This window comes from Lithobates pipiens, unplaced genomic scaffold (assembly GCF_037356315.1).
Source record: "Lithobates pipiens isolate NorthernLeopardFrog02 unplaced genomic scaffold, aLitPip1_a1.2 Scaffold_30, whole genome shotgun sequence".
Classification (NCBI taxonomy): domain Eukaryota; kingdom Metazoa; phylum Chordata; class Amphibia; order Anura; family Ranidae; genus Lithobates; species Lithobates pipiens.
The window spans coordinates 100,092,107-100,104,001 of record NW_027507791.1 but is presented as its reverse complement, the minus strand read 5'-3'; the positions used below and the strand labels follow the sequence as shown (position 1 = coordinate 100,104,001).

General features: G+C 38.1%; 1 protein-coding gene across 1 annotated transcript; it reads right to left on the bottom strand.

Moving 5' to 3' along the window:
* Positions 1 to 7,575: 7,575 nt before the first annotated feature.
* Positions 7,576 to 10,576, bottom strand: NKX2-8 (NK2 homeobox 8). The gene is made up of 2 exons (XM_077463401.1): positions 10,080 to 10,576; positions 7,576 to 8,446 (listed from the first exon to the last, which is right to left on the bottom strand). The coding sequence occupies exons 1-2, from the start codon at positions 10,219 to 10,221 to the stop codon at positions 7,968 to 7,970; spliced, it is 621 nt and encodes a 206-aa protein (XP_077319527.1). The 5' UTR covers positions 10,222 to 10,576; the 3' UTR covers positions 7,576 to 7,967.
* Between the last annotated feature and the right edge of the window lie 1,319 nt (positions 10,577 to 11,895).

Genomic DNA, 11,895 nt, shown 5'->3' with positions numbered 1-11,895 from the left:
TATTTTTACTGGTGACCATTGCCTCCTAAAAAGAAGGTGAGGAGGAATCCAAACTCTTAGGGTTGTCACAAGAGCAAGAGGTGAGATGCAAATTATCCAGCAGGGATACCTGCTCTGGTAGCAACTGTCTAAGATGGGGATTCTCCTCACTTTGTGTGTCCAGTACAAGAAGTGCAAAAAATCCTACAGTGGGATACAAACACTAAAATACACCCTGATAAGGGTTTTAAACCTTTCCTACTAATGGCGCGTTCAGACGGGCATTACACAGAACATGGAAATGCAACTATTTTTGTAAATATAAAATGCTAAATACCATTCCTCATCAGCAGTATATAGCAGTCTTATAAGTTCTATCAGTGTCTGGTTAAAGCTTGTAGGAGGGGGCATAAAGCGAGACAAAGCCGTCATAACTTCGTCATTATGGGGGTCATTATTCCGGATCCACCGGAATAATGACCCCCATAATGATGAAACTGCCATTACTTTGTCAATTTGGTGGAGGGTTCTCCGCCTCCTAAAGAACAACCAACTACAGGCTTCAATCAGGCTAAGGACTATGTTCAGCAGCTGAGAAACCGCATGATCATCCACTCCCTGTGACACTGTCGTTGCAGATTTTTCTTGGAGCTGTAGTGTCAAACAGTGCACTGCCTTCTTAAACCATACTTGTGTTTAAAAAATCCTGTCTACAAATTACATGTATCACAGTTTTTTAAAGCCATTCTGTTTTTCAAGAAAAAAATAAAAAAAGATTGTAGGAGGAGTTTGTCTGAACAGTGCTGATTGGCCCTGTGCTGATCACATGCATCTTCCAAAGTAAAAACTCTCTATCAGTACACACCAAACTGAGCATGTACAGAGTGCCCCCAAGGCTCTGTACTTGATCCTGTACTCTGTACCAGGAGATGGATTGCGGACTTTGGAAGAAGGGAAGGATTAGAGAACACAGGATCAAACAGCCTTTTTACACAACGCAGAGGATTAACCCCTTAGGTTCCACAGTGCGTATAACAAGCATGCTTTACTACATATACAGACTGATTTTACTACAGTAAAAAAGATAACTGCTCTGACCCTAAATGGTATACATATCTTACCACATAACTAAAACAGTGAATAATACTTATCAAGAATCCATCAATAATTAATCATACAGTCATTCAAGTGCATATTTAGTGGATTACAATAATATAGGGAAAATCATTTTTTTCTTAATATAAAATATTGGTGAACAACTGGTTATCCGAATCCCACCTGCACAAATCCACATCCGTGATTGGAAAACTTTCCCCAATGCGTGAAACACCACCACCTCCTAAAATGAACACTCACCAGAACAAAATAAAAAGACGCCTTTGATTTATGTCTGGGTTAACCACTTCACTCATATAAATATATCTGAAGATTTCCAAATAGTATGCCAGTAATCACAACATGCATCACCACATTAATCTCAAGGTCTAATATAAAGCAAAACAGCCATCATTGCACAACATATTATGCTTTATTCAATCAACAAAATAGGTATAAAAGATTTTCACTCACAAATATAGTGCCCATAGACCGGCACTGAGTCTTTCCAGTGAAACCTTTATGGCTAACATGCGTCGCTCCGTCTCCCGGGGTTGACGTGCGATCCAAGCCTTGATGTGGTGCGTCTTCAGGCAGCTTCTTGATAGCTGCATGGTTGGATGAGAAACGTGCAGAGGCTTCTGGGTAACGCTGGCGTCACTTCCTGCCCCAACCCTCACCATATCGAGGCTTGGATCGCACTCCAACCCCGGTAGACAGAACGGCGCATGTTAGCCCCAAAAGTATCGCTGGAAAGAGTCAGTGCCGGTCTATAGGCACTATATTTGTGAGTGAAAATCTTTTACATCTATTTCATTGATGGAATAAAGCATAATATGTTGCACAATGATGGCTGTTTGCTGTTTGCTATTTGCAAGCTGAATGTACCAAGTTGACCGATCAATCAACAACCAGCATGCTGTTTTTTTTTCTACGACTATTGCTAAAGGCTTTTATAGCCACTAGCAATAATCACTGTATTCTCCCGGTGGGGACAGCTTAACCGCTTGCCGACCGCCGCACGAACATTTACGTCGGCAGAATGGGTGTACAGGTACGTCCCTTTAAATTTTCCACCGTGTGGTCCTGCCGCGAGCTCCATGAGTGTGATCGTGGGTCCCGCGGACTCGATGTCCGCGGGGATACCCGCGATCGTCTCACGGAGAGGAAGAATGGAGAAATGCTGATGTAAACAAAACAAAACAAGCATTTCCCTGTTCTGCCTAGTGGGAGGACACATCACAGCTCCCTGTGATCGGGAGTGGTGATCAGTGTCGTGTCACACGTAGCCCACCCCCCCCACAGTTAGAATCACTCCCTAGGACACGCTTAACCCCTGCAGTGTCCCCTAGTGGTTAACCCCTTCACTGCCAGTTACATTTACACAGTAATCAGTGTATTTTTAATCGCACTGATCGCTGTATAAATGTGAATGGTCCCAAAATAGCACTAAAGTGTCCGATGTGTCCGCCATAATGTCGCAGTCATGATGAAAATCGCAGATCGCCGCCATTACTAATAAAAAAAATAACTATCCCCTATTTAATAGACGCTATAACTTTTGCGCAAAGCAATCATTGCATTTTTTTTAACCAAAAATATGTAGAAGAATACGTATCGGCCTAAACTGAGAAAAAAAAGCTTGTTTATATATTTTTGGGGGATATTTATTATAGCAAAAAGTTAAAAAATATTGAGTTTCTTTTTTAATTGTCGGTATTTTTATGTTTATAGCACAAAAAATAAAAACCACAGAGGTTATTAAATACCACCAAAAGAAAGCTCTATTTCTGGGGAAAAAGGACGTAAATTTTGTTTGGGAGTTACATCACACGACCGCGTAATTATTAGTTAAGGTGACACAGTGCCAAATCGCAAAAAACGCTCTGGTCTTTGGGCAGCCAAATGGTCCGGGGCTATAGTGGTTAACCCATGGTTGCGGGAAAAAAATGAGCTTTGTGTATGGCTGGCCTTGGAGTTGCATGGGGCAGCCCATAGCAATGGCTGCACATGCAGAGGCTGAATGGACACAATCACATGTAATGCAGGCAGGAGCGTGTCCACGGATCTGAACGCACAGCCTGTGTGTTTGAATCCCTGTACCCACTGCTAAACTAATGAATTAATGCTTACACAGACCCCAAGCTAAAATGTAGAATTTACAGTCAAATTGTAAGAGAAAAATGGCTAGATCTAGTACTCAGCTTTTCCAGATTTTATATTTGAAAGCTTGAGAGGCATATTTATTTATTGCTTTAATCAGATCATAGATCTAAGAAGACAGTCACATTTCCAGGAATAATTCAACTTCTCAGAGTCTCATCTGTCATCTAGATGTCACATAAACATTCAGTTTGCATGAACACACATGTGTATGTGAATGGAGCAGGGAGGGTGGAGGGGGCACAAATAACTATAGTTTTGGCACATGGGCAGGAAAAAACAGATCGAAACAAAGATTCTCTAATTGATATAAAAGCATGAAAGATACCAACATATAAAAGCTCCATCTTTTTTATTTTTTTTTCATCTTAGGATACAGCCGGCAATATATGTCTTTGTTTATGTGTTTTGGGCTATATAAGCCTTTTTTTTTATAGCAACTTGACATTTCCATATAAAAATAAAGCAATAGCAGCTTTTATTCCTTCCATGTCATAGTGAAACATCGCACCTACAGCTAATGAGTGTGCAGCTGTATTTCCACAATGATAACAAAAGATAAAGAAAACACTGCAAGCCAACAGAATAAAGCACAATAATGGAGTATTTCAAAATATTAACCTAAAGTACTACAATATAGGAGATATATGAATAAATTCTATAAAGATTCTCATAACCAATGCTGATCTAAGTAATAAAAGCAGAGTAAAATGTATCTTGCTATATTTGGTAACTGTCCAATAGAAATAGGTTTTACTGGCCACCCAGCAAATCACGGGGGGCTGTACACATACCACAGCCACAATACTTTGCTTCAGGTTTTTGTGAGTTTTGGGGGTTTTTTTTCTGCCCTTGAACTCCCCTAATGCTATCCTATATGTTTATGCACACACATTATTACAAGTACTTATATAGTGCCATCGACTTACCCAGCACTTTACATATACATTATATATTCACATCAGTTCCTGCCCTCAAGGAGCTTACAATCTAAGGTCTCTAACTCACATTCATACTAGGGCCAATTAACCTACCAGCAGGTCTTTGGAGTGTTGGAGGAAACTAGAGCACCCGGAGGAAACCCAGACACGAGGAGACATGAAAAGTCCAGGCAGGTAGTGCCCCGGTTGGGATTCAAACCAACGACCCTAGTGTTGCCAGTCGGATGTGCTAACCACTTTGCTGCCCACATGGATGTTTTTAGCAGTTTAGCAGAAGGGAAGTTTAGAGGATGTTTTCTGAATATACGTGAAATCTATAAAAATTAATGAAATCCAATATAGATTATATATAAAACATGAGTCAAAAGAATACAACATGTAAGAAATTCTAATATTCAATCTCAAAAAGTCCTTATACGAAACAAAAACCTGGTTATGATTTAAGTTCCCAAATTATAGAGAACGAGGAAATCAGTCCTTCTCAAAAGTTTGATGAGACCTTCCTGGTTTTGCCAGTATCACTTCCAGACCGGAAAAAAGTTGGACTGTTACCGCAATGGATGGACTCCAGACCAACGGAGTCGTTAGCGCTGGTAGACAAACCCTCTGGGGCTGTACTGCGACAGCAAGCCAAATAGCCAAATGTTTGGCTCTTAGTTGGGTCACAGTCCTTCAATGTAAAATTGCTGTTTAAAAATAAATAAATGAAAAAAACAGCCATCGGGAGATGACAGTAGCACCTTCTGAACGCCTGCCAGCCACTGCTCAACCGCCCTCAAAAAGTGATCCACTGCAGATCACTTTTCAGAGGGTGGAATGGAAAGTATCACTGTCTATGTGAAAGAGCCCTTAGCTGGTATCTTTATTCAAATCTTTTATATTTAGTTCTGGATAGAGTAGGGAAGAGTTAGACTCTCTGTTGAGTGTTTGTTGCTATTGCTAATGGCTACCAGTGCTGACACCTGTTCTGTTGACAATAGTGTAGGATTCCCTTCCCTTAGATCTCCCCAAAAGGACAGAGACATAAAAATAACCTACCTCTTTCATACTTAAAAAAAAAATTAAACCAATAAAGCTATGTACACACAATAGGATTTTCCAACAACAAAACAGTCGATTTTTTTCCGAAGGATGTTGGCTCAAACTTGTCTTGCACGGTCACACAAATGTTGTCGGAAATTCCGAACATCAAGAATGCGGTGACGTACAAGATGTACGACAAGCCGAGAAAAATGAAGTTCAATAGCCAGTGCGGCTCTTCTGCTTGATTCCGAGCATGCGTGGACTTTTGTGTGTCGGACTTGTGTACACACGCTCGGAATTTCCGACAAGTCTTGTTGTCAGAAAATTTGAGAACCTGCTCTCAAACATTTGTTGGTGGAAATTCCGACAACCAATGTTCTATAGAGCCTACACACGGTCGGACTTTCTAATAACAAGCTCACATCCAACATTTGTTGTGGGAAAATCCTATCGTGTGTACGGCCCATAACAGTAAATACTCTTTAAGACTCCATGCACCCTAGCATTTTTCATAAGCTCAAAAAAAGCTAGAAAAAAGTGCTGGATGACAATGATGATAATAGCATTTTTGTGCCAGCTTCTAGTAGCGTTTTAGTAGCTTTTAGGAGCATTAGCATTTTATTAGCGTTTTTGCAGAAAAAAAAGCTAAAAAAAGCTGTTAGTAGCATTTTAGTAGCATTTTATTAGCGTGTTTGCAGTACACAAAGAAAAAAAGCGAAAAGATAGCTTTTAGTAGCATTTTTGCAGCATTTATAAGCATTTCGGAGCATTCAGCGTATTTTTCTGCTGGAAAAATGCTCTGAAAAACTCTACAAAAACAATTTTTTTTCTGCTACTAAATGCCGAAGCTCAAAAAAAAGCTAACAGCATAATGTAGTGTGCATGCACACATAGGATATCACTATTTAGCTTCTTGGAGCAGAAAAATGCTAATAATAGCTTCCAGGAGCTTAAAAAAGTGTGCATGGAGCCTTGATAATTGCACAATTGCCTGTCCTTCTGCTATTCCTACAATCTCTTTGGCACAGGTAACAATATAGCCACCAAGTGAAAGCTTGGGAACATACTTTACTATAGTTTCAGAAATTGTTTTGGCTAATGGTTTTAGGACATTAAATAACAAATTGTTCAGTAGTATTGAGTAGAGAAGAAGAAAAAAAAACTCTATATGACCTTTACTATGATGAACAGGAAATTAAGGATTATACAATTTATTTTTATGAAAAAACAATAATGCTTGACCATTTTTGCTTGTATTATACCAACAAGATCATATTTATGTAAATTATTTTTATTCGTGAAGGTCCACTTACTTTACCTCTGCAGAAAATATTTTGAACTGTTATATGATTAATGTTAATGGATAATACATTAAAGGTGGAATTACATATTTTTTTAAGTTTAGATACGTAAAGGATTTCAAGTTTTAATATTACCAGACACATTTATGATAGAAATTTGAAGTAAAAGTGAAAGTAACATCAACACAAAAATAAAATATAATAAGTATCAATGCATAATACAAGATACTGTACATTTTGAATATATGTAGGCTACCCATGTAGGAGACGGATATTCGTTTCAGTGATTTTTGCAAGCACTGACTATTTAGCTGTGATTGTGAATCATCCTAGGATCGTACTGCTTATGTCTATAGGCTGTTAAAAGCCACATATCCTAAAACCACGAAAAAACTGTTTTTAAACAGTTCCCATTTAGACGGTAATTGGTTTTGCAACTATCATGGAATGCTGGGACTTGTAGTCTCCTAGATGATGGCTAGCACACTGTGGGGTTGATTTACCGAAACGGGAGAGTGACAAATCTGGTGCAGCTGTGCAAATTAACAAAAAAAAAAAAAAAACTGGAAGCTAATTGGTTTCTATGCAGAGCTGCACCAGATTTTGAACCCTCTCGTTTTAGCAAATCAACCCCAACTTGTTTAGCAGGAACAATGAAGTCATCGTAATCCTGTACACTACAGTGTGCAAATAAAAAACACAAATTGAGCAAACTGTAAAATGAAGGGTTTCTTTTAAAAGCTACTTTCATCCCAAACTTCTAAATTCTATTTTGGATGACCCTTATTGAGTATAATTAATGTCCTTCCACTGTAGTGTATGTCTCTACCCTCCTATACAATGCCACAATAGGAGATTTGCTGGATTCCCCCTACAGCTGGACGTCCCAGGTATTTTTTATTAATCTGCGTTATGGAGAATTCAACATTAGAAGCTAGATAATGGTCACAATTCTAATAAAATTAGAGTGCTGAGGGATGAGGAGCTGTTCTCCAAGTGTTTTAAGGCTTTGGTTTCAGTTTTGCAAGCTTGAAAATCTTAATAAAACTGGTCTACACATACAAGACTCTGAAAACTGCAAAAGTCAGTTTATTTGCAATATGTGGAGATATCTCCATGGATTCTATTCAATATGAACATATTTTACAGTTTGCAGCAAATAACATTTTAAATTGCTATAAAATTGCAATAAACAAAGGACATCACATTTTATCAGAGGTATATATACAAATACATACATTTCACATTATTTACAAACTTCTATGAGCCAAATACAAAAATAACATAAAACTATTATTTAGGATTTAGCAGTTTGTTCGCCATATTTGTCCTCATCTTTTATATCACAGTTTTGAGTCCATGTTGCTGCTCATGAAATACATGACTACTGTGTCTTGTAGAGTTCTCGCAAATGTATAAAAACTATAATACGGAGATGCGTTGTTTTACATACTGTAGATTCCCATCACCATCTCCAGGAGAGACTGGCTGGATGAGCTATATGCTGGTTATTATGGTAGTTGTTAACAAAGCTGAATGCACCTGTAGGTTGCAGTGTAGGAAACATGGGCATTTTATTGGTAGAGTTGGTGGGGGAGCAGGTCTGGCAAGGCTTACCATCCCTAACCAGTACTGGCACCATAACATGTTTCATAAGAGGTGGAGAGCTTGATGCTTCGGGTTTGGCTCTTTTCATCTTATAGCGGTGGTTCTGGAACCAGATCTTCACCTGGGTTGGGGTGAGCTGGAGGATGTGTGCTAGCTGGTCCCTCTCAGGGGCAGAGAGATAGCGTTGCTGGCGGAACCTCCGTTCAAGTTCCAAGGTCTGCGCCTTTGAGAATAGGACTCTGCGTTTCTTTTTCTTCTCCTCGTGGTTGTCTGTTTCCTTGTCTGATCTCTGCATGGTGTCTGTGAGAGTGGCCTCTGAACTGCTTTCATCGGAAGCTGCAAAATATTAACAAAAAACATAAATACCCTGCGTATCGTACAGAAATCATACTATGTTAATAAATCAGGTAAGATTTAAGTTGCCTTAATCACTGTGGCCAACTTTATCCCACGTTATCATTTGGTACTTATGTGTGCAGTCTCTTCCATCTTATCATGCTTCTCTGATGCTTTACAATAAAAGTAGTAATGATGCAAAAAAAGGAAACATTCACAACAAAAAGCATTAAAACCCATATTAATGAGTTTATAGACTATGTTCTCTCTATTTTTACTTTTAAAATAAAAATAAGTACCATCCATGAGTTACTTTTATGTTAAGCATCATTGTAAGAAATGTTTACAACAATTTAGTGTATATTATAAGAACACCCACAGTTGCCTGGTGTCTGGATAAAACCTCTTTGCCAACTCAGAAAAACTTCAGATATGAGTGGCTAAGTAGTTAGCACTTTTGCCTGGTAACACTGAGGTTGTTGGTTTGAAACCCAGCCATGGGACTAGCTAATATGAGTTTTCATGAGTTCCCTGTGGGTTTCCTCCAGGCACTCCAGCTTCCTCCCACACTCCAGAGACATGCTGGTAGGTTAATTAGCACCTGCCTAAATTGGTTAATTGGCTCATTTCTAAATTGTCCCTAGTATGTGTATGTATTAATGAGTTAGGGACCTTAGATTGTAAGTTCCCTGAGGGCAGTGACTGATGTGAATGTACAATATATATGAAAAGAGTTGCATACATTTCTAGTGCTATGGAATACCTGGAATAAATAATATGCAAAGCACATAACATCAAGCAATGAGCATACTACTGGTAGTTTGCTCATAGCTTGAAAAAGGGCTAAACATGGCTTGAAATGTTGCTTTTTAAAATAAAAGTGCTTTTTTGTGCTGACATTTTTAATGCAATAAACTTAAAACACCAATATTTCTTGAAACAGAAATATTAGAAAATGTAGATGTCTTACATTTTTTTTTCAAGTATACTATAGCAGAAAGTTTTACCTTCCCAAAATAAAAATGTGACCTACATGGTCATAATGGATACCCTAAGATCATGAGCAATATAATACTCCTTTTTTTTTAACAAAGACTAATAACTAAAAAAAAATCTTAATTTTCCACAAAGTTTTACACTGCCATATTTTCACTGACAATAGAATTACTGAAAACATCGGTAGGATTGCAAGAAGAAGTGTTCTAAATAAGATATAATGAGCATCAGAAAGGATAAAAGTCTGCATTGTTGTTTGTATCAAGCATCCCTAAAGAAAGAGGAACAATCCATCTGTTCATTGAAAAATGTAAAAGAAAATAACTTACTCAAAACTCATTTTACCTTGAAACTGATAGAGTTGTCTTTGTATGCTTAAGGGTTTGCCAGTCCAGTGATCAACCATTTGGCTGAAACACTCAATCACGTCAAATAAAGGTAAATTAGAAAAAAAATAACATTTTGTTTTAAAGTGACAGACTGTTTTAATCAATCTATTGTTGGTTTTTTGGAGCTTAAATGAAAGTGAATTTAAAAAATAAATAAATAATCTAATGCATGAAGATCGGTCCCATATATTAATGCAATTGTTCTGTATATTTAGCAAAATATTTACATGGTGGAAGCTGATACTTACATAAATAGTGGTTTCTGTCACTCTTGACCCATTCCTGGTAAGATGGGCTCCTGATGTAGTTCATGGATGGCTCTGAGTCTTCATACTCTGGCAGATCCAGAATCCTCCGAACTGTGAAGCTAAGGCTGCTGGTGGAAGACATGGCCAGAGATTGATGTAGTCCTTCAGAGATAAGAACTAGGAAACAGCCACAGAGTTGTAAGGCTCCCTGGAGCTGGTTCCACACTTAGTTCCTTCTTCTCCCTGTACAGCCTAAATATTAGTATCACTTACTGGGAGATGCTGTTTATATAAACATGCCACCCCATTTACACCCAAACATAAACTAACTGCTTTCAGACCGTCCCTGTCTATGGGATGCTAAGTACCAATGTGAGTCAAGTGCTTAAGACCCTAATGGGAACAGAAGCCCCCCTCCCTTTACCTTCACTTATCCTCACTCCTCCCCAGAGATAACTCTTACCTCCCAATGACAACAGGAAACAAGATTCATCTTTACATATTCTGTCTGATTAGCCCAAAGTGGGAACAGATAATGGCAATTGTTACTTGTGAATAACATCCTGGGTGGCATGCAGTGACCAACATCCCCCTCCTATACTGACCCTGCCCCCCTCTTCTTACACCCCCCCCCCCTCGTGTAACCAAGGGATGCATCAAAGTGAGTTACAACCACAAATTAAATAAGTAAAATGATTGATTCAGTTTTATGGGGAATGCAAGGATCTATTCAGATCCTGGAAGACTTGGGCGATAGAGATCGTCAGTTTTGCATTATTCAGGATGTTTTCCAGCAAGATTTCATTTGCATCCACCTGCCCTGCGTGAGATAGGACAGGCAATTCAGGCTGCACAGTTACTATCTCCCCCCTGGACCTGCTGAAAAGAGCCATGCTCCTGCCGATAAGGGCACATATTTACTTTCACTCTGAATAAGAAAGGCTGTCTGAGAGGGAATAAAAATGCCCAGATTATCCTGATAAGAGCCTTGTCTGTAACTTATTTTCTTATGACCACTGCTTTCATTCTAGTCCCTCTTCCTTTCTCTTCCTCCTATTTTCTGTATACAAAGCACTTTTCACTGCAGTTTCTGGCTAACTTGCCTTGTTTAATAGGACAGCCTTTACACTAGTTTTATATGTTTAATAAAATAACTTTGCAGCACATTTACCAATTAACACAACGTTCCCCCATCAGCTCCAATCTGATCTGCAGGGGGAAAAAAAAATCTTTGTATCTATGAAAAGAAAGAACAATTAAAGGACAGTCACCATGTAGAAAGAAGTAAAGGAAAGCAGAATATGTTGCTACTGTGATAGCAAGGTGTTGATTTATTATTGAGAAGTTTTCTGTAGGTAGAATGATTGAAAAGTAAAAAAAAAAAAACAGAAATATATCTTGAAACATAATGGAATTTGCCATGTCTGGATTGCTTGATTAATTTTATTGCCTTCAAAATTTGTATTGATCAACAGGTGAAATAAAAAAAACTGGAAATAAGAAAAAGAAGCAAAACTTATTAGAAATAGATAAATACCTCTTTGATAAATGTGCCGTTTCAGCCCTGGGATACATAATAAAACATAATAGTGCAAACATAATAGTGACACATACAGACAGACTAACTACTTTTATAACTAGTAGTAATAATAAAATATTCCTACTATTATTAACAAGGGTACGTAACAGCTAAAAGCTGGGAATGAATTAGGAGATGTTTAAAAAATTAGCAAATCTGTGTTTTGTTCAAAAAGTGTAGTTTTAAAAACGAAAACATCATAAAATGTAAATGTTATTTCTAGTATAACAGATTTCT

Coding starts and splice junctions, on each gene's coding strand:
- NKX2-8 (XM_077463401.1), bottom strand. CDS start 10,221: ATGTCTTCCACCAGCAGCCTTAGCTTCACAGTTCGGAGGATTCTGGAT. Junction 8,447..10,079: donor TGACAGAAACCACTATTTAT/GTAAGTATCAGC, acceptor AATATTTTGCAG/CTTCCGATGAAAGCAGTTCA.